Here is a 24,000-nt window from a genome sequence, read left to right as displayed (position 1 = left end):
GGAGGTAGCCTAATGTAGCAAGTCGTCGTTCATGACGCACTGTTATGCTTGTTTGCTGTGTAGATCCAGTCATAGAAGCGGGCATCTCGTCCGGCGATTTGAAACAGCTGGTCAATTCACCCCAACAAGAATAGCCAAGAGAAGGACAAAAATGAAACCACAAATGTTACTACTGGTCTTGAAACAACTGTGTTAGCCTAGTTCCATATGAGAACACTCCTCAGTCCAATTCCGTATAGTAGATCAGCCTGTGTCCACGTAGTTGCTAGCTAACTGGTTTGTACATTCCATGAATATCTGAAGCAATTATTCCCTAGTTCACTATGGGTAAGGGAATAGGAGCGAGTGAACCATTTCAAACACATCTCTAGTCAGCCCCGTTAGCTAGCTTACTCGTCCTGATGCCATGTTCCATATGAGAACACTCTGCTAGCTAGCTAGTTAAGCCTACTGTATTAAACCTCTACTTGTCCCGATACCTTGTTCCATATGAGTTAACAGATACAGACCCGACGACAGTTACAGAGATAGATAATATAGATAGATGGGCTTTGTTCGTAATAATTAAAATTACAACCAGACAGAGAACAAGGAGTTTGAGTTCACATAGTTGTTAGCTAACTGGTACAGTTGTTTATGTTGCAGTCTAGCTTACAATAGCTTCTCACTCCGTTCACTACCATTCCATATTTTTTCAGATTTAAGGTCCCACGACGGGTTTCTCTTCCTGCTTCTGCCTAAGCACTCCACAATAGGTCCACCACAACACAACGGTGTCATGTTTTACCGAAGGAGAAGTGAAGAAGGCGGTAGCTATCAGTGGCTAAAGCAGCTGCTAATGTTAAGATCATTCCTGTAGCTGCTTTGCTGCTAATGCGAGTTCGTCTCCGTTGCCCGAGAAACAGAAGTTGAACTAATAGCATCAAAATCAAAATAGCTACAGGAATCATCGTTGTAAAGTTAGCTATCTGCTTTTTAGCCACCGACAGCTCCCGTTAATATTATGAAGCTGCTGTCGTGAGCTAACTTGCTATCACGGTCTTATCGTGCAGCTTCACAGCCTGCTATTAGCAGACAGCACTAAAGTTGACCAAATCACACTTGCACATCATTAGAATTTCAACCATTTATATGGGATTTATCATTCAACTAAACATGGAACCTGAATACTACCTGATATTTCAACCTGCTGCCATCAGTGATCGGCGCGTCTGCTTGTTTGAGTCATGAATATCTTATGCAGTGACATTCCATGTAGTGTCCCAAAACTGTTAAATCATTCCCCATGTAGTTCACTATGAGTCGCACTCAATACATCCATGGTAGCACTACATAGGGAATAAAGAGTGAGTGAACCATTTCAAACACATCTCTGGTCAGCTCCGTTAGCCATCTTACTCGTCCTGATGCCATGTTCCATATGAGAACACTCAGTTAGCCTACTGTATTAAACTTCTACTTGTCCCGACAGTTAACAGATATAGACCCGGCGACAGTTACAGAGATAGAAACTATAAATAGATAGGCTTTGTTCGTAATAATTAAATTACAACCAGACAGAGAACAAGGAGTTTGAGAACAGTAGGCTCATCTAATGTGCGAGATGAGCTACAGCAATGGGTCAATGAGTAGTATTACTGCGCCCCTATGGGCGTGCGAGCGGTGGTGCGGAATGCCGTAAAGCGCCTGTTAGAATACCGCGGGTCAAGTTACATTCTTATGTTCTCACATCTGTACATATTCCAGAGTGAAGAAAAAAAACATTGTTATTTTTTGCCTCTCTCTAGTACAGTAGGCCACTTGAGGAAGTAGGCATGGCAGACAGGGCAAAACCGTACTTCACCAAATCTACCAACGGTAAGTAATGTAAGCAAGTATGTAAAAAGTTAGTTGTGTCCAAAGGGGGTAATGTAACCTCATGAAACACAAGTTTCACATTCGGTAAATGTGAAGCAGTGCAGCGTGTTTAACTGCTTTAGCGAAGCAGCTAATGCTAACGCTGGTGGCTCCGATAGCAATGCTGCAGTAGAAGATGAGCCAGGCTAAAGATGCAGGTAACACTCATCATCGTTATTATAAATAAGTCTCTACAGTGTTTCCCCAACCATTGCCTTGGAGGGGTGGCCAGTCAAAGGAGTTTAACATAGCAAAAATATGCATCGCAATTAGCAGACATTTTTCTGACTGGGATTGAGAGATGATAAAATAAAAATATTTTCGGTTGCTGTAGCTAGCTTCATAAGTAATGTAGCCACAGTTTAGTCTGTCTTCTGATGTTAGTAACTGTTACTGTAGGGAGATGACCACAGCCCTTAACCCCAGTTCCCACCCCCCTTCCAGAGGCACATTATCAGACACCCTCACACCTGCTTGGCATGCAGTTGAAAAGAGAAGCATCATGGATGAGCTTGCCAATGTGTTAAAGTAGCCATAACCAGCAATGACTGGACAAGTATCACAGGATCATTATATTACAGTAACAGTCCACAATGTAAATGAAGGCCAACAGAGACAGAAACAACGTCCCAGGGAGTGTATGAGTCCCAAAGTGGTAGAGTAGTATCGATAAGAGTATTGATAAGTATCGGTATCGATAAGCAGTATCGGTATTGATAAAATCCTAACAGTACAATACTCATCCTTACCCGAGAGGAGAAAAGGGCTTCTGAGGTTGTACTGTGTGTGTGTGTGTGTGTGTGTATATCCCCCAGGGTACTCTTACCTAGCCATTCTCCCGTGGTGATGAAAACAGCAGGGCATCATAACAGTATGGGAAAACAACACTTGGGACAGTATGTCTCAAATAGGATTTCTAAATGGAGATGAAGTAGGTTTGAGGTGTAATCTCTCAGCAGTATCTGTGCTATGCTAGGCAGTTAGCATGGAAGATAACAGCCAGAGTGCATCAGTGGGGGTTCATTGCTGGATGAACTCAAGACTGGGCACCTTTGGATGGTGCATGGACTACCCTGTTTAAAACTGTTCAAACCAAGAATATATGCCCTGCATTGTAACGCTGTAATCACACAAAATCTGTAAAGTCCTTGTGTCAATACTTACTTTGTCTCTTCCTGAAAACGTACTCAGTATGGGCAGTCAATTCCAGACAAAAAAAAATCACAAATGTTCAATTTTGGCAAACTACTATAACCATAACGTTGTTTGCACAACTTTAGTAGCCATATATCAGCTAAAAATACATGGGGCTTTTGGCTGTAGAGAAAGTACACACACACACACACACACACACACACACAATCTTTTGGAGGAATAAAGCATTTCCAAAAGAAATGAGCCCACTCCAGTCCTAAACAGCCCCTTATTGCACACAGAGACTGTAGAGTTAAGAGTGATTTGTCTGCCAGCTCATGCCGCCAGGCTCTTCACATGGGCGGGGCTTGGCGGTGCTCAGAGGCTCTCTTCATTACTGGACAGTCCACACAAGAAACAGTGTGCAAATTATACTGCTGCTGCTAATCACTCGTTAACACAATCTCAGAATAGCTGTAGTTTGGACATGATTGTGGTTTAAATTAGGACAGCACACCAACAGCTGCTCTTCACTACAAACTAGCCTGGGGCACTGCAGTCCCAGTCCAGAGCGGAACCAGAACCCATGATGTTTCCCCGGCCCAGAGCGGAACCAGAACCCATGATGTTACCCCGGTCCAGAGCGGAACCAGAACCGATGATGTTTCCCCGGCCCAGAGCGGAACCAGAACCCATGATGTTACCCCGGTCCAGAGCGGAACCAGAACCGATGTTTCCCCGGCCCAGAGCGGAACCAGAACCTATGATGTTTCCCCTGTCTAGAGCGGAACCAGAGCGCATGTTGAGTGGAACCAGAACCCATGTTGTTCCCCCGGTCCAGAGCGGAACCAGAACCCATGTTGAGCGGAACCAGAACCCATGTTGTCACCCAGTCCAGAGCGGAACCAGAACCCATGGTGAGCGGAACCAGAAGCCATGTTGTTCCCCTGGTCCAGAGCGGAACCAGAACCCACGTAGTTTGTTTTCTAAGCGCTCCACCTGTGATGCTAGAAGCCAAGTAATCTCAAAATGTGAAATAGATCAGATGTACATATTTACATAGGAGACTGTCACTGTAATACATTTACATGAGTCATTTATTCTAGACGATACATTACATAGGGATTGCTCTTGCTTCTCTTAATGTCTTATTATATGTACTGTAATTTTGTTATTGTCTTGTTTTTTTTTGGTATTGTTTCAAAATGCACTGTAACAGGGCGTCCTTGTGAATGAGAGCTTGCTCTCAAGGGCCTTCCCTGTAAATGAAGGTTAAATAAGAAATAAAGATAAAATGTTCTCTGCAAGAACTCCACAATCACAAGCTAAAAGTGCAGACACACACACACAAACACACATGCACAAACACAAACACACACACACGTGTAACACATCTAGTATCAGAGCTGGGATCAGTGCTTTGTGTTCAGCTGCATGTAGGGTCACCACCTACGAGCTCCTGAAAGATTACCATCAGATGGGGACAAAAACACCTCCCCTCAGCGATGAGCCATGGCCCCTGGCGGGGGGGGGGGGGGGGGGGCGGGCCTCTGGCTGTGTGTGTGTGTGTGTTCCCTGCCTAAGCCTCCTGTCTCAGGGAACCTCAGCTGACTTGTGTGGCGCTATTCAGTCAGGCGGAACCACGGACACCTCTCTCAGGGTCAACGAGGCCACCTCTCTGCCTTCACTCGAATGACTCAACAACACCAGCCTGGCTGTCAGCCTCTGACTGACTGACACACACACACACACACACACACACACACACACACACACACACACACACACACACACACACACACACACAGGGCCTCCCTATGGGGACAGTTACTGTAGGGGGAATGTGATGTGTGTCATTACTACTGTATGCGCCAGCGCTGCTTACGCATGTCTGCCAGACCCATCAGCAGATAATGGGATGATCGCTTCCCTGGCAGGAGCCAGACTGCGCGCTGGCGCTAATCAATGCTAACACTCAGGGCAATGCAATTAGTGCTAATATGGCGCTAACAGGCTATCAGAGATGCAGCACCAGAGTGTGGGAGGGAGAGAGGGAGAGAGAGAGAGACTCTAAAGAGCCAGTACTATTGGCAATAGGCTATAAACTTATGACAACAACCACCATGTTTCACATATATGACCAGGGTTTATGGGCGAGCTGGTTAAATGCTAATTAAATCTGACTGAGGAGACTGTGATAATAAGCTCAGCACACCTGAACCACCGTGACTAGCGAGACACAAACAGGAGTGTGTGTGTGTGTGTGTGTAACAGTACTGCGCCCTGTGGACTAAGACTCAGCCGTTTCAGCAACACAGCCACTGAATAACTTTGATGGAACCAGTAACATGTGATCGATGAGCTCTCTCTCTCCCTCTGCCAAATAACGTTCATGGAAACCGTGACAGATATGATCGATGAGCTCCTCCTCCTCCTCCCTCCCTCCATACATGCAGCACGGGGAACACCAACATGTCTGACGTGATTTAACCCTGAAGTGAAAGACAATGATCACAACGCAAAAACTCTTCAGAGCTTGATTTGGATGGGCCAAAATAAGGAACTTTGCTTTGAGACTGATATTACAGGCCTGTGCAATAGTCTGTTATTACCAAGCAGGCATCCAGTAATAGGCTACTATCCCAGAGAAATTCTAACAAGTGAGCTTTTGATAATGCCATAATTACAGGTTGACAATTGCCTCACTAGCATTCAATTACATCACTATAATAATAATAATAATAAAATGGGGACACAAAGCATAAAATCAAACAAGGAAGGCCTATAAAAACATCGAGTAGTCGAAAAAGGATGTCATTCAATGGTGGGAACAGCCTGAAGCTCATCTGTCCTGAGTCCACCTGCGCATGGGCGCCTGTCCAGGACGAACCGGGTGCGACCAAACAGGCCCGATAATCCCCTATCCCTCTCCCTCCCTCTCTCTCGTTACTTTGGGGGTATTCCAAAAAAACAGGCCCTTTCAACTAGACCCACACACACACACGATTTTGAACTTCGTTGATATTCCAGTGGAAAAAGATATATCAAACAAGATCTAGCAAGCTCTAGATTGTTAGTCAGTTGGCACACTCAATAGCCTGATCCTGCTTCGTTTAACACGAACATGTGTTGCAAGTACCTATTGAACAATAGGTTACAGGAGTTACAAAACACAGAATTCAGCTAACTTAACCTACTTACTTCAAAACACAATGGTGGGTTTTTATACATGTTGTATGCTAGGTTATTAGTGGATTTCATTCTCAATCCGTTATAAGCTTCCACCTTGACTAATTCCTGTTTCTCTTGGGTTCAACCCAAGGTTATGGATCAGACGGATAGGACCCGGTATGACTGGCTAGACTCCGGAGTCGAGGCTCTGCCGCACGGAGAGACAGAGTTCCGGGGAGGCAACCAACAACAGTAGGCTAACCTATCTACATAGAGCCGTTGTTGTAATGCGCAAATGATACTCGGGCATAAGCTAGGCTATTGCTTTTCTTAAAAAAAATAAAAGATTAAAAAAATAAAAGAGAAGCTGCTTACTTTTCCAAGTCGTGTTCGACAGTCTTCAGTGAGTTGATTGAGCTTCCACCGCTAACCTGTAACAGGTGCGGTATTAGAAATGTACTTCCGATACACCTGTTGTCCGGCTGCCTTCGCCGTCAGAAAGACTCAACATACAACTGGGAAGTAAACGGTGCTAAAGAATGACATTGGAACTTCTAATAATTTACTAGGGACGGATATATTGTTACTCTTCGATATTCTGTATAATATGGATGGATGGCAGTTTTAAAACAGATCTGACATGATAAATTTGGTAACAGGCAACATTTGAACAGCCGAATTCGGGAACGTGACGCCGGTGCCCTCGCTCTCAGGACCCGCTGCGCGCTCACGTCGTGATGTTTGAGCGCGTCAGAGCTGTGCGTGTTACAGTAGCAGAGCTGTGCCCTCCTGTGCCATCCCAACGTGGAAGGGAAGCTGTTTGTCTCTACGTGGCTGTAGCTGTATGTAGCCAGAATGTCTTCCTTTTATACATTGTAAACAGTTCTTACCCTGCGTGTGTGAGTTTAAAAGCTTGTCCGAGTTTGTGTGTGTGTGTGTGTGTGTGTTTGCGCGCGCGCGTGCGTGCGTGAGTTTAAAAGCTTGTGCAAGTTTGTGTGTGTGTGTGTGTGTGCGCGCGTGCATGTGTGAGTTTAAAAGCTTGTTCGAGTTTGTGTGTGTGTGTGTGCGCGTGCATGTGTGTGTGTGTGCGCAGGAGCTTTCCCCACGCCCTTCAGTCTCTCCCTCTGGATTCAGATGTCATGTTGAAGGCCAGGACACAAATCCTGTGTTGACATTCACTGACAAGCACTTAATCAGGATTTCATGGGATTTCTCTGTTGGTTTTGGAAAATCCATATTATTGCGCCAGAGTCAGAGAGAGAGCGGGAGAGAGAGAGAGAGGGAGAGAGAGAGAGCGGGAGACAGAAAGAGAGCGAGAGAGGGAGAGAGCGGGAGAGAGAAAGAGAGAGAGAGAGAGAGCAGCTTCGTAATTCCACATCACCCGACACATTCCGGCCATGTTGACTATCAACTCTCACCGTCTCACGGAGAACCTTCATGTTCCTCCACTCTCCTTTAAACTCTCTGCCCTCATCCTCCTCTCTTATCTTTTCTCTCCTCCATCCTCCTCATTCTCTCCCTCCTTTCTTCATTCCTCTCTCATCTCCTCTTCTCATGCCTTAAAATGGCAGCATAAGCAAACACAAAAATACTAGTTTCTATGTGCAGCTATGCGTCTCCCCGTGGTCTTCAGGGTGGGCTGGCCAGGCTGGGGCTTGAGGGACCACAGGCCACCCAGTCACAGACCCGCTGTCAGACACAGAGAGGCCTGGGTCCCCTGTTTAAACACAACTTAATCTCTCTGGTCTCCCTGTCTTTCTGGTCTCCTTGTCTTTCTGGCATGTCTGTCTCTGGTCTCTCTGTATCTGTTCTCTCTGTCTCTAGTCTCCCTGTCTCTCTGTCTCTATGATATCCCTGTCTCTCTGTCTTTATGGTCTCTCTGGTCTCTATGGTCTATTTGGTCTCTGTTTCTGTCTCTCTGGTCTCTGTCTCTATGGTATCTCTGGTCTCTCTGTCTCTGTCTCTCTGGTCTCCCTCTCTGTCGCTGTCTCTCTCTCTCTGTCTCGTTGGTTTCTCTGTCTCTATGAGTCCAAACTGAGGAAGGTCGAGCTGCTTTTGGACAGTCAGATATGATCACTTTCCCCGTGTTCCAGTAATGACCTGTTTGCCATGACTGGTTGACAGGAGGTTTAGACTACATGGGATTGTCGGTTCTAGAGGTGGACGTACTGAAACTGAGGCAGAACCTGGTCCAGTGACTGGATGGATGGGTAATTTGTTCCTGTGCATCTCGAGAGAGAGAGAGAGAGAGAGAGAGGGGGAGGGGAGGGTGTAACATCAAGTTCAATCCGGATGTCCCTCTGTGTGTGCGTGTGTGTGTGTGTGTGTGTGTGTGTGTGTGTGCATGTGTGTGTGTGTTTGTGTGTGTGTGTGTGTGCATGCGTGTGTGCGTGCGTGCGTACGTGTGAGTATATGCATGCATATTGCTTTATTTATACTCAAAGACCATTGAGTATAAAAAAAAAACTACACTTGATGTTGAGTACAGTTTAAAACAACTCAAGAAGATTCAGAATAATAAAAATACAGTACAGATAACGTTAAAAATAATCAAACTTAAAAATGTGTGTAAAACAGTTAATAAAAGATCCAAGATCCAAGATGTGAAGAAAATTAAAACGGGTACAAACAAACAGAGACAGAAAAGTTTGAAATCATGGATTTAAAACTACCAGGAGTTACTGTACCAAATCACTGATTTGTAAACTGTTTTGGGAGGAGTTCCAAGTGGTTGGAGCAAATAATCTAAAAGCGCTCAATGTGAACTTGAGGGAACGGCAGCAAAGCCAATCATTAGACCAACTCAGCATATATGTAATGTACAAAAAGCAACTTCTCAATAAGGGCTTTGTAGATAAATAAATACATATGTTGAGCACATCTCTCAGTCTCAGACGACAGAGAAGGCCACCCAACTTTTTCATATGCAATGACGAGCTATAGACATCAGCAGTAATAAACCTAAGAGCTGGATGATAAACATCCTGGTGCTTAAGCGTAGAGGCAGAGGCTTGTCTATAAATCACATCTCCATAATCCACAACAGAGACAAAAACAGCTTCAGAAATCCTTTCCCTACACATCAGATGAATGTTAGTTATATTTCTATACAAAAAACAATGTGTGTGTGCGATAAAGACAGCGATATTGTGTAATCGCCACCTGGGAGTTAGCGTAATGTCGCCAACAATTTGTCTTACTTTTCCATCGAGCAGTCATGACATCAGATTTCTAAATCAACATCAGTTACTAGTTAGTATTCCCCTGTCTGCACGTAACAGTGTGTTGGCTTTGATTTCCATACAGAGCTCTCTCCATCTCTTTGTTCTTTTTTTCTCTCCTTCTCTCACTCTTTCTGTTTCTCTGTGTGTCTCTCTTTCTCAAGTCAAGCCCTTTGGTGTACAACAAGATAGCCAACATATATTTTCTGGGCTTATACTGGATATTGTGCTGAAATGATGAAGTGAGGTTTAGAATGTGAGTTGAACCTACAGGTGATTACTGACATTTTATGCAATACCACAGGGGCCAACTGGGTCTGCGGTTGATTTTCACTGTCTGTTTGGAACCTTTCAGCTCAAGTGCTGAAATGCAGATAAAGCACCCAGTGGTCCTCATGGATCAATGGATCACAGATCTTGAACGCAGATCCGAGCACAGCAATGCTGAAACGACAGCGTCCACGTGTGATCTATCAAACAATCGCATGCCGCTAATCCCACTGTCTGAACGATCGGGCGTTGATATATGTGGCGGATGAAAACAATCATATTCTGGCCTCGCCCCTGTAGTTTACAGCATGGAGATTCCAAATACGGCAAGACTCATTCTCAAAGGCTGCGTTCTGAATCGCGTACTTCCATACTGTTCCATACTATAGGATGCCAAAAATGTATGTACTGTAGTATGTCCCAATACATAGTACAGTATGCCACATGCACTATGGCAAAAATACCAGGATTTCCTGCTACATCCGGTTGTATTTTGCAGTATGCAAGCCAGCACACTTTTCTGGCTATTCAGACCCACAATCTGGTTCACAGTAGAAATTATGTCAGATGTGGGAGTCGTGCCAGAGGCGCTTTGATGAATCCCAGCTGTGGACGAATGTCGCTTCATGGACAGTCACGAATGTGGTCAAATTTCAAGGCGCAATTTTATGACAAGGTAGTAAAGTCAAGCCGGAAGGTCTGCACACTGCTTCACTCTTTCCACATTTTGATATGTTACAGCCTTATTCCAAAATTGAGTAGTTTTTTCTTCTTCTCATTAATCTACACAAAATACCCCATAATGACAAAGTGGAAAAAGCTTTTTAGAAATTTGTGCAAATGTATTAAAAATAAAACACTGAAATATCACATGCACATATGTACAGTATTCAGACCATTTACTCAGTACTTTGTTGAAGCACCTTTGACAGCAATTGCAACGTGGTGAACGTCGGTGCACAGCTATTTCCAGATCTCTCCAGATATGTTCAATCGTGTTCAAGTCTGGGCTCTGGCTAGACCACTCAAGGACATTCACAGACTTGTCCTGAAACTGCTCCTTTGTTATCTTGGCTGTGTGCTTAGGGCCATTTTCTTTTGGAAGGTAAACCTTCGCCCCAGTCTGAGGTCCAGGGCACTCTCTGGAGCAGGTTTTCTTCAGGGATCTCAGTGTACTTAGCTGCATTCATCTTTCCCTCTTTCAGGACTAGTCGCCCTGTTCCCTTTGCTGAAAAACATCCCCACATCATGAGGGGTGATGAGCGGTGCCTGGTTTCCTCCAGACGTGATGCTTGGTATTCAGGCCAAAAAGTTCTATTTTGGTTTCATCAGACCAGAGATTCTTGATTTTCATGGTTTGAGAGTCCTCTAGGTGCCTTTTGGCAAACTCCAAGCGGCTGTCATGTGACTTTTACTAAGGAGTGGTTTCCGTCTGGCCACTCTACCATAAAGGCCTGGTTGGTGAAGTGCTTCCTGGATTATTGATCTTCTGGAAGGTTCTCCTATTTCCACAAGGACACGCTGGAGCTCTGTCAGAGTGACCCTCGAGTTCCTGCTCACCTCCCAGGCCAAGGCCCGTCTTTCCTGATTGCTCAGTTTGGCCGGGCGACCAGGTCTAGGAAGAGTCTTGGTGGTTCCAAACATCTTCCATTTATGAATGATGGTGGTCACTGTGCTCTTTGGGACCTGTAAAGCTGCAGAATTTGTCCGTAACCCTCTCCAGATCTATGCCTTGACACAATCCGATTTCTGAGGTCTGCAGATAATAGACCTTTCCTATTCAGGCGGCAAGTTCCGCCCCCACTAGTTACTGTTGCTATGCCCCACAAGCTAAGTTAATAAAATGTCTACTGAACAGCACATAGGCTACCTGATGATTCTCTCAAGGATTCCTGACAATATTGCTGTATGTTATTTGCCAAATGCCTCTACTTTGTCTAAGAGAGTTCTATAGAAAGGCCTGAACTATTTTACACAAGGATATATCCATTAAATTTGGATTTCGGACTGAACAGGTGACAACATACGAGTTGATGCTAGGTGCGGAAGGCACAGACGCCTCACAAACTCCAGATTGAAACTCATCAGGACAAAATCGTTGAGTCTAACTGCACATGTAAAGCAGGGTGAGTGAGCTAGTGGCATCCATTCTTAGAAAATAAGCCTGTGAGAATGATCTGTTAACTACTAGCTACGGGCTGATTAGCTACTGTACATCAATCACCTAACGTTACTAGCTTTGTAGCTTTTTATGTCGGGGCTGCTGTCAACTGATGTGAGGGGGGTTTGGAGTATTGTACAGCTTGTTTTCTTATAACATTATGGTACAGCAGTCTACAGGACGGTTTTCTGTATGTTTTAAGAACCATTTTCTTCAAATGAATGTCTAATCTAATCAAATCTAATCTGAACACAACGTGGGACAAGCTTTGTTTGTGGGACATCAGAGGCGTGGTCTTAAGAAATCAAGCAACCTTATTGGTCATTATTCTCCATGTGATTGACAGGTCGGAAAGGACTATTCCTTTGACCCCATGGTTTGGAGTTTGCTCTGACATGCACTGTCAACTGTGGGACCTTATATAGGCAGGCGTTGGCAATCCCCAATCATGTCAAATCAATTGAATTTACCACAGAGGGACTCCAATTAAGCTGTAGAAACATCTCAAGCAGTATGCACACTTGTGTACCAATGATATTTTACATTTGGATTTTTAATAAATTATCACAAATGTAGAATAGAATAAGTCTGTAATGTAATAACATGTGGAGAAGGGGAAAGGGATGTGCAGACTTTCCGGCTTAACTGTCCCCATTGAATGCATACTGCATGGTAACGTATGTATGTACTTTCTTGGGGCAGCTGTAGTACGTACTGGTATACAGAAGTATGTGATTCAGCCTGACTCTTGTCCAATAGCAAGTCTTCATTCTCCATGGAAAGATCCTGGAAAACCATCTCACATTTTATTTTAAGGGGTAATTCACACATGTAAATCCACACAATTAGACAGCGTACGAGCTGGACAGCTTTCTTGTTCAATTGTCTAACCTATCCAAAATGCTCATTGCTGTCAATTTGAGGATTTATAATAATAAAATAATAAAAATAATAAAAATAATAATAATAATAATTATTATTATTAAATGTTATTTTACCTTCCATTCAGAAAAAAATTATTATTGTGACAATAAAACAAAGTAACAAAATCTTAAATTTGATTATATGTATGTTTGATTGAGTATGAATGTAAAATATCCTATTTCAACCAATAGGCCTTTAGAAACTGGTGCACGTCAGGTTAATAGCCTACCTCGCTCGCCCACTCCTCTCACCTGGGCTGTGTGGGGAGATGGGACACAGGTCTTTTAGAGCAGAGCGTTACCCATATGACTGGCAGAGCTCCTATTTAAATAAGTGACTGAAGCCTACCCAGTGCTTTTCCTTTGTTCATTTAGATTGGTAGTAAATGTAATGGACTGCACTTATATAGCGCTTTTCCACCTTAGCGGCACTCAAAGCGCTTTACAATGGCCTCTCATTCACCCATTCACACCAATGGCGGTAGCTGCCATGCAAGGTGCTAACCTTCTCGTTGGGAGCAATTTGGGGTTAGGTGTCTTGCTCAAGGACACTTCGATATGTGGACAGTGGGAGCTGGGATTCGAACCACTGACCCTTCGATCATTGAACAACCCACTCTACCAACTGAGCTACAGACACCCTGTAGTAATTATGTCACCAGTACATTGGTCAGTTTAAGACTTGTCAGGCTACATAGTATAGGCTCAAAATGAAAGTGAAAATACTCTTACACCAAAAACCTGCTCACCCGTTAACTACAAACAATTGGAAAATACCAATTTATGTTAGGGATATATGACACATAGAAGAAGCTCCTACAAAATAGAATATTTTGTCAGCGGGTACTGTAGGCTACCTATTTAAAAGTGATGAATATGTGGCTGCACTTAGATGCCAGTCAGAATCAGTCTCATGAAAGTTCTCTAACTTGCTACGCAGTCTGAGAACTGGCGTGAGATTTGGTCTCAGTCTCCGCTCACGTCCAAACTGATAAATGCTGAACTTGGCGTGGAAATGACGTACGCCCAGTTTTCTGTCCTACAATCGCTTAGTAAATGAGGGCCTGTGTGTGTTTGTGTTTGTGTGTGTGTGTGTGTGTGTACGTGTATGTGTATGTGTATGTGTATGTGTGTGTGTGTGTGTGTGTGTGTGTGTGTGTGTGTGTGTGCGTGCGTGCGTGCGTGTGTGTGAGGTAGCTGTTTTTTTGCAGCAGTAATAAAACTCTACTACTGTATAATTCACACTGACAGCACTCAGTACTGTGTCACATATGTGAGTCATCACCAACACTCCAGGAGGCGCTATTCCACAAACCTCCCCTCCCAACCCTGCTGTTCCACAAACATCCCCCCCCCCCCCACTCCCAACCCTGCACTCAGGAGATGCTGTTCCACAAACCTCCCCTCCCCTCTCCTCCCAACCCTGCTGTTCCACAACCCCCCCCCCCCCCACACTCCCAACCCTGCACCCAGGAGATGCTGTTCCACAAACCCCCCCCCTCCCAACCCCGCTGTTCCACAAACCCCCCCGCCCCCCCCCCCCACACTCCCAACCCTGCACCCAGGAGATGCTGTTCCACAAACCCCCCCCCTCCCAACCCCGCTGTTCCACAAACCCCCCCGCCCCCCCCCCCACACTCCCAACCCTGCACCCAGGAGATGCTGTTCCACAAACCCCCCCCCTCCCAACCCCGCTGTTCCACAAACCCCCCCGCCCCCCCCCCCCACACTCCCAACCCTGCACTCAGGACTCAGGAGATGCTGTTCCACAACCCCCCCCCCTCCACTCCCAACCCTGCTGTTCCACAAACCCCCCCGCCTCCCCCACTCCCAACTCTGCACTCAAGGTGACTCTGCTAAACTCTCTCTCTCTCTCTCTTGCATCATTTCTTTCTTTAGCCCTTTTACACCTCCCTTTCTCGCACATGTACACAGGTGGTACAAACAATACTGACCCTCAGGTCACGGTTCAAGATGGCCGCTGTGTGTGTGTGTGTGTGTGCGTGTGTGTGTGCGTGCGTGCACGTGTGTGTGTGTGTGCGTACGTGTGTGTGCGTGTGTGTATGTGTGTGTGTGTGTGTGTGTGTGCATGTGTGTGCGTGTGTGTGTGCGTGCGTGCACGTGTGTGTGTGCGTGTGTATGTGTGCGCGTGTGTATGTGTGTGTGCGTGTGTGTGTGTGTGTGTGTGTGTGTGAGTGAGGTGTGTAGATTAAAGCTCTCTGGTTGCCATGTGTGAAACATGAGAACTCTGCTCCAACACAGAAGTGTGAGACTGGCAGTCAAACACACAACGCAGGCTTTAAAAGGCTTAATATGACTTATGGCCTGGTTGATGGGACCACTTTAGTTCTGGCTCAGGCCCACGCCTGGCCTTGGCTGACACTCTCTCTCTCTCTCTCTCTCTCTCTCTCTCTCCCTCTCTCTCTCTCACACACACACACACACACACACACACTCCCTCCCTCTCTCTCTCTCTCTCACACACACACATACACTCTCCCTCTCTTACTCTACGATATATCTCTCTCACACGGTCTCTCTCTAGCGCGCTGTCGCTCTCTCCCTCCCTCCTATATAAAGTATCTATCTCTATCTCCCTCTCACACAATGGCTTTAATGCGAGGACTCGCTCACTGTCTGTCTCGCTCTCTCTGTCTGTCTGTCTCTCTCTGTCCTCTCTGCCTCTCTCACTCTGTCCCTCTCTCTCTGTCCCTCTCTCTGTCCCTCTCTCTCTCTCTCTGTCCCTCTCTGTCTCTGTCCCTCTCTCTCTCTCTCTACCCCTCTCTGTCTCTGTCACTCTCTCTTTCTCTCTCACCTGGGCCAGGTGAAAGTGAACTTCTTCTCCTCTCCCTTTGTACCATTCCGCTGCCCTGTGTGACAACCCTGCCTCCCTCTCTCTCTCTCTCTCTCTCTCTCTTTCTCTCTCTCTCCTTCCCTCTCTCTCTTCCTCCCTCTCTCTCTCCCCCACTCCATCCCTCTCTCTCCCTCTCTCTCTCTTCCTCCCTCTTTCCCTCTCCCCCACTCCATCCCTCTCTCTTCTCCCCTCTCTCTCGGTCTCTCCCCCACTCACTCACTCACTCCCTATCTCCCTTCCTCCAACCTCTCTCTCTCTCCTTCCCTCTCTCTCTCTCCCACCCTCATCATCATGTCACCCAGCAGTAGTGTAGACACCTGTGGGCTGATGCACTCATGCGTTTCCTGATGGGTCCCGTCGCACTCGTCTGGATCAGTGTGACCACACCCCACACCTGGCAGTCAAACAGCCCCGCCCAGGTATGCCAGAAATGCAACAAGTGTCAATGCAGCAAGTGTCTTTTCCTGCTGTGTGTGTGTGTGTGTGTGTGTGTGTGTGTGTGTGTGTGTGTGTGTGTGTGTGTGTGTGTGTGTATGTGTGCGTGTATTCTCCTTGGGTGGTTTGCTGCGATCTATTTTTGAATTTAAAAATCCAGGCAGAAACTACTGTATAGATTCCTGTAAAGTAGATGGGGTGGGGTAACATCTAAACATTTAATCACATGTGAATTCATTCAAAGATGCAGGTGTGCGTCAGCCTGAATGTTGCTCTAGAATGTTGAATTCAAAGTAATGTTATTCTCAAGCCAGCGTTCCGACACGCCAAGCAAACATGCGGTTTCAGGTTACGTACGCTTCTAGGATGACGGACAGCATGTCTTGAGAATTTAACTGCTGGGAAGTGGTTTACCCCATATTAGAGAGACATTAGTGTTTGTCTATGTGTGTGTGTACGTGTGCGTGTGTGTATGTGTTACCATGTCTCATTTTCCCTGCAGGCGTAAATTAAACCTGATAGCGTGATTGCTATATCTGTTTGTTTGTGTGTGTGTGTGTGTGTGTGTGTGTGTGCGCCTGTGTGTGTGTGTGTGTGTGTGAGAGAGAGAGAGAGAGAGAGAGAGAGGCCATTGCTGTCTAGAACCATACAGTATGCCTTCCAACAGAGCGGGAAGCCCATACTCTTCTGTAGTATTAGTCTGGATCAGCTCTGTTATTCATGGATGTTGATGGATGGCCCTCACTCAAATAGCCCCTGTACCAGACTAAGCGTACTGTCTTCTATGTCCTGTACCAGGCTAAGCGTACTGTCTTCTATGTCCTGTACCAGGCTAAGCGTACTGTCTTCTATGTCCTGTACCAGGCTAAGCGTACTGTCTTCTATGTCCTTTACCAGGCTAAGCGTACTGTCTTCTATGTCCTGTACCAGGCTAAGCGTACTGTCTTCTATGTCCTGTACCAGGCTAAGCGTACTGTCTTCTATGTCCTGTACCAGGCTAAGCGTACTGTCTTCTATGTCCTGTACCAGGCTAAGCGTACTGTCTTCTATGTACTGTACCAGGCTAAGCGTATAGTCTTCTATGTACTGTACCAGGCTAAGCGTTCTGTCTTCTATGTACTGTACCAGGCTAAGCGTACTGTCTTCTATGTACTGTACCAGGCTAAGCGTATAGTCTTCTATGTACTGTACCAGGCTAAGCGTACTGTCTTCTATGTCCTGTACCAGGCTAAGCGTACTGTCTTCTGTACTGTACCAGGCTAAGCGTTCTGTTTTCTATGTACTGTACCTGTTCTATGTTAGTCTGATATCAGACAGGATTGTCAGCTTGTTACACTCTGTTGGGAGCTTCAGTCTGATGTTGCTTCCACTCTAACTGATTTCCATGGGGGAGGGAGATTTGATTATAACGTCACTGCTGATGCATAGCCATGACAACCACAGACACCTTCTCGGGACGAGGCAGACACCTTCTCGTGGTGCCCCCTGTCAGTAGCTGTGATTTACCACCGCAAGCGAAGCAAAGTCTGCCAACTGAGGGCCACCACCTGAGCTGGTGTTCGGCTGCCACAGGCGGGGAGGGTAGCCAGCAGAGCTCTGCCAGCTCCCAACCCAGAATTCTGCAGCTGAACACTGAAGGGCTCACCCCCAGTAAGATCGACATCATTGAGCACCTGGCCTGCACCACGTCATCCAAGGCCCTCGTCATCCTCCTCAAGGAGACCCACTGCGTAACAGCAGATAAGATAGTTCTCCCAACTTTCGCTCTAGCTGGGTCTATCCTAAGCAGGAAGCATGGCCTTGCTACGTTCATCCATCAGAAGTTGAACTGGACTCTCTCGACCAATCCCTGACTGGCTTGGAGATTGAGTGGTTGTGCGTGGACATTGCCGGCTTTAAAATTGTCAACGTCTACAAGCCTCTGTCCTCGTGAATCACACCAGCGTATCTCCCAGTCTTCCCTCACCCCTGCCTCTATGCTGGCGACTTCAACTGCCAGCAGGAGGACTGGGGGTACAGCACCAATACATCCGACAGAGAAAACCGGGCTGCTTGGGCAGCTAACAACGGCCTGGCCCTGTTGTACGATCCCAAGGGTGCAGCCAGATTTAGCTCAGGTCACTGGAGAACTGGGACGAATCCTGATCTGGCATTCGCGAGTGTCGGCGTTGACAACCGGCTCCCTGATAGATGCGTGCTAAGAAAGTGCCCCCGGTCCCAACATGAATCATCGCTGATAACCATGCCTAAACTTGTGGACCTCGTCCCGAGTGAGCCGGTGAAGCGATGGAACTTCTGAAAGGCCATCTGGAAACACTACCGCCTCCTTACCCATAGATCCACAAGGTGCCTCCCACCACCTAACACCAACAACGTGAACGAGGCATACCAGGAACTCTGCGTCATACTGAGCGGCCAGTGGACATGCCTCCAGCATGTAAAGCCAGGGAAAGCTCCGGGGCCTGATTCTATCTGCCCGGAGCTTATACTCCATGATCCCCAAAATCTGGAGAAGAGCCCTAGTTGTCGCAATCCCTAAGATGAACAAGCCTGAAGGGGACCCCAAGAGTTACCCCCCCATCTGTCTGCTATTTATCCCCTTCAAGATCCTTGAGCGTCTCATCTACGCCCGCGTTGAACCAATCATTGACCCGCTGCTCCCACAGGAGCAGGCCGGGTTCTAACGTGGGAGATCAACCGTAGATCAAGTCACTTTGATGATTCAAGATATCAAGGACAGCTTTTTGGCCAAAAAGAAGGCCCGGAGCCGTCTTTACAGACCTGACGGCTGCCTACAAGACCGTATGGCACCGCGGCCTCACCTGCAAGCTGCTCCACCTGCAGGACAGGCTCATGGTCAGCATTATCATGGAGCTTATCCGAAATCGCAGCTTTACCCTCACCACCGGTAGCGGACAGCGAAGCAGGTTGCGACGCCTTAAGAACGGTGTCCCCCAGGGATCTGTCCTGGCCCCCCTCCTTTATAACATCCACACCTACGACCTGCCGACCACAGTCTCCAGGAAGTATGCCTAAGCAGATGACTTCGCGCTGGTGTACTCCGCTGGAGACCGGCAGGCCATGGAGGAGACCCTGAGCCAGGACATGCAGACACTAGCGGCATACCTCCGGAAATGGAGATTGAAGCTCAGTGAGGCAAAGACGGTGTCAGCGGCCTTCCACCTTAACAACAAGGAAGCCAAATGTGAGCTCTGAATACACATCGATGTCGCTCATGTTCCGCCGGCACCTCAAGTCACTGCGCAAGAAGTTAACAGCTTGTGTGGCATTGATGAGGTGACTGGTCTGATCAGGCCGTGGCGCCGGCGCAAAAACATTGCGTACGGCAGCCCTAGCCCTGATCTAGTCCACCAGTCAATACCGGTGTGGTGTCGCAGCGCTCACACCCGCCTCATCAATCCACCTATCAACGAAGCCTTGTGCATCGTGACAGGATGCCTGTGTCCCACTCCTGTGGAAAACCTTCCCATCCTTGCAGGCATCCAGCCCGCTGGCCTCCGCCACACAGGAACCACAGCACGTCTCGCCTGCCGGGTCATGGACAGGCTTGCTGCAACAGCCGAGTAGTTGAGACTCCCTTTTGTGCCTAACGTTAGCGGCAACCCAGAGGTTGAGATGAACCAAACTGGTGTTATTGTTTTGAATATGAACGTTCCATGAAACAGTCTATAGTAAAGCATTGCTTATGATATCTGTAGCACCTGAAGTACCATCCCTTATGCAAAGACAATATATTCCCCTATATATTAATTAAGCAATAACGCATGAGAGGGTGTGGTACATGGCCAATACGGGTTGTGATGCGATCATAGGCATGAGGCGCAGCCGAGTGCTGTCAACCAGCACAACCCGTGGTATATTGGCCATATACCACAACCCTCAAGTGAGTTATTGCTTTTATACAACAGTTACATCATCAGGAAACATTTATCGGATAGATACCTACTATTTCAGTGTCTTAATATCGATTTTAGTGAACTCCGCCAAGGAAGATAGTTCACATTGCGATGGAGTTTCAAAACGACAAACAATGAGCCCTAGCAACCAAAACATATACTCCTGACCAACCTAGCTAGCGGAACGAAGTGTAGCCTACCTTTGCTGTGCAACTGTGAGTTGAGAAAGTGGTGATGATAAACCAGAGTGGTAGGCTACAGGATGGATAGAACAACTCAAAATTGAATGTTTCCAATTTTCTTGTAGGAAAAATCGCCATGTAGACAGTTACACAACGGAACAAACGTTTTTTACAGGCAGTAATAATTGGCGCAGTAATATTTCACATAGAATGTTAAAGAGTCTTTGCCTGTGGTGTATCATGAATATAAAACGGCTCTTAACCAATGAGATTGCGAGGTCGGAACTACCCGTTGTATAACTGTTAATATATAAAAATATGTAAAATATATGGAGGAAATATAATTATTGAATGATATATGATACTATACATACATAATATATAAGGAATTGACACTTCATATGTTGCAATATATTGGAAAATATAACCACTAGTTTATTATATATGTAAAATGATTAGACTGTGGAACCGCCTTACCCAACTGCCAGAAGAGAGGCTTGTGAGGAAGATATTTAATTGGAGCAGAACATATAACCATTCGTGGATAAGAGAGGTTTCTTCAATAATCTCTCTCATTGATTTAAGTATACATTCTATTAATAATTAACAGTGTAATATGAATATGGTTAAACAGAAATGTCAATGATACACCAGGAGAAAAAACATTTGGAGAAAAAAAACAAAGCTAAGTAACTATGTTCAGCTCAAAGAGGACTATGTCACTGAACCATATGTTGCATTTAATTTAAAGAGAGGCCAAAGGTCCCTCTGAGCCCAACTAAGAGCAGGTGTCTTACCTCTGGACTAAGAGCAGGTGTCTTACCTGGTAGATAAAGATCTAACCTCTCAGATGAGGTGGGTAGATATAAAGGTCTTATCTCTGGTAGATATAAAGGTCTTATCTCTCAGATGAGGTGGGTAGATATAAAGGTCTTATCTCTCAGATGAGGTGGGTAGATATAAAGGTCTTATCTCTCAGATGAGGTGGGTAGATATAAAGGTCTTATCTCTGGTAGATGAGGTGAGTAGAGATAAAGGTCTTATCTCTGGTAGATGAGGTGGGTAGATATAAAGGTCTTATCTCTCAGATGAGGTGGGTAGATATAAAGGTCTTATCTCTCAGATGAGGTGGGTAGATATAAAGGTCTTATCTCTGGTAGATGAGGTGGGTAGATATAAAGGTCTCATCTCTCAGATGAGGTGAGTAGATATAAAGGTCTAACCTCTCAGATGAGGTGGGTGGATATAAAGGTCTAACCTCTCAGTTGAGGTTGGTAGATATAAAGGTCTTATCTCAGGTAGATGAGGTGGGTAGATATAAAGGTCTTATCTCTCAGATGAGGTGGGTAGATATAAAGGTCTTATCTCTCAGTTGAGGTTGGTAGATATAAAGGTCTCATCTCTCAGATGAGGTGAGTAGATATAAAGGTATTATCTCTGGTAGATGAGGTGGGTAAATATAAAGGTCTTATCTCTCAGTTGAGGTGGGTAGATATAAAGGTCTTATCTCTCAGATGAGGTGAGTAGATATAAAGGTCTTATCTCTCAGATGAGGTGGGTAGATATAAAGGTCTTATCTCTGGTAGATGAGGTGGGTAGATATAAAGGTCTAACCTCTCAGATGAGGTGGGTAGATATAAAGGTCTTATCTCTCAGATGAGGTGGGTAGATATAAAGGTCTAACCTCTCAGTTGAGGTGGGTAGATATAAAGGTCTTATCTCTCAGATGAGGTGGGTAGATATAAAGGTCTTATCTCTCAGTTGAGGTGGGTAGATATAAAGGTCTTATCTCTCAGATGAGGTGGGTAGATATAAAGGTCTTATCTCTCAGATGAGGTGGGTAGATATAAAGGTCTTATCTCTCAGTTGAGGTGGGTAGATATAAAGGTCTTATCTGGTAGATGAGGTGGGTAGATATAAAGGTCTAACCTCTCAGATGAGGTGGGTAGATATAAAGGTCTTATCTCTGGTAGATGAGGTGGGTAGATATAAAGGTCTTATCTCTCAGATGAGGTGGGTAGATATAAAGGTCTAACCTCTCATATGAGGTGGGTAGATATAAAGGTCTTATCTCTCAGTTGAGGTGGGTAGATATAAAGGTCTTATCTCTCAGTTGAGGTGGGTAGATATAAAGGTCTTATCTCTGGTAGATGAGGTGGGTAGATATAAAGGTCTAACCTCTCAGTTGAGGTGGGTAGATATAAAGGTCTTATCTCTCAGTTGAGGTGGGTAGATATAAAGGTCTAACCTCTCAGTTGAGGTGGGTAGATATAAAGGTCTAACCTCTCAGTTGAGGTGGGTAGATATAAAGGTCTTATCTCTCAGTTGAGGTGGGTAGATATAAAGCCATTCCTGAGGAACAGCGGTTTTGTGTTTTATGTGATCTGGGAGATGTGGAGGATGAGTTTCATTTTGTATTTCATTGTCCACTAAGAGGCAGTCTAAGAAGCGTTTTATTGGAAAAAGTACAGGCTAAGAATCCTGATTTGTTTTGGTTATCCGAATGTAATATGCTTAGCTAGTTGTTCAATGAAGAAGTCTTTGTATTTAGTAAATTCCTTGAGAAGGCAGGGCAACTACGATGGAGAACGTTGCTTCTTCTTCTTTCGTATATCATCAGATGGCCAACTCAATGTCGTGCAGCCACGCCCTCGTCTCCGGTCCTAAGTCAAAGAGGCCGGCTTCTGAAGGTGGGCTGTATAGGGGGCAGCCGGTGATTATGTGCTCAGCAGTCTGATCAGGCTCGCCACACTCGCATGCCGCACTGTCCGATAGGCCCCACTTCTTCAGAGATGACTCGAAGCGGCAGACCCCAGTGCGTAGATGATTCAGCGAGGTCCATAGGTGGCATGGTAGGTCTTCTCCTTTTACACCACCTCCTGGGTCCAGGATGTAACGGTGGATGCGGGAGGGCCCAACCGTCAACCACGTCTGTTTCCAGGATGCTGCCAGCCAGGCGTCCTCAGGAGAAGAGTGTAGCATCTCTTGTGCCACCTTGTTATAGGTATGGCGAGACTTGAGCCTGCATGGGGGCGCCAGTGTTGTGCAGGATGTGCCAGTCGTACTCCTGGGCTTTCTTGCCAGGGCGAGGGTAGCCGCATCCCGTCGGAGACTGGCCGGGCGATTCCAGCTAGGACTGGCAGGTAGGACACGGGTGTGGGTTTCAGACAACCAGTTACTTTCCGGAGGGCGCTGTTGATGACAGTATCTACCTTATTCACATGTGGACTTCTGCTCCAGGCAGGGGCGCAGTATTCGGCTACGGGTAGGACCAGGGCTTGCGTGAATATGCGTAGGGTCTTGGGGGAAGCTCCCCAAGTCGAACCCGCCAAACGGCGGATGAGCGAGACCTTTGCTGTTACCTTGGCCTTCAAGTCATCCAGGTGTTGCTTGTAGGACAGTGTCTGGTCCAAGCGTACGCCGAGGTACTTGGGGGCTTGCTGGAACTTCAGACGGTTGTTGCCAACACGCATGTCCAGTTCCCTTTTTGCTTCCTGGTTGTTGAGGTGGTATGCTGCAGAGACCGTCTTGCCCATGCTGAGCTGAAGGTGCCACTTCTCAAGGTAGTCTGCTAGGATGCCCATGTCTCGGTTGAGGCCATCTTCCATCGTCTTCCATGTTGGCCGTCGAAACATGATGGCCAAGTCGTCCACATAGCCGTACTTGCTACAGTAGCTGTTGTATCCGGCAGGTCGTGAATGTAGATGTTAAACAACATTGGTGAGAGGACGGAGCCTCGCGGGACACCGTTCTTCTGCCTTCGGAGAACGTTGCCGTATATGGACATGATTTATATGCTATCGTATGGCCCTATATGGACATGTTTTATATGCTAT

General features: G+C 46.2%; 1 protein-coding gene across 1 annotated transcript in view; it reads right to left on the bottom strand.

Annotated features, from left to right (window-relative positions):
* sh3yl1 (SH3 and SYLF domain containing 1) overlaps window positions 1-6,681 on the bottom strand; it is a 39,958-nt gene extending 33,277 nt beyond the window's left edge. Inside the window, exon 1 of the mRNA XM_084447405.1 lies at window positions 6,577-6,681. Within this exon, the coding sequence (XP_084303531.1) occupies window position 6,577 (1 nt within the window). The 5' untranslated portion in view covers window positions 6,578-6,681. The remainder of the gene's footprint in view (window positions 1-6,576) is intronic.
* Window positions 6,682-24,000: the final 17,319 nt, after the last annotated feature.

This window comes from Borostomias antarcticus (genome assembly GCF_949987555.1).
Source record: "Borostomias antarcticus genome assembly, chromosome: 12".
In the NCBI taxonomy this organism is placed as follows: domain Eukaryota; kingdom Metazoa; phylum Chordata; class Actinopteri; order Stomiiformes; family Stomiidae; genus Borostomias; species Borostomias antarcticus.
This window is presented reverse-complemented; position numbering and strand designations above follow the sequence as displayed.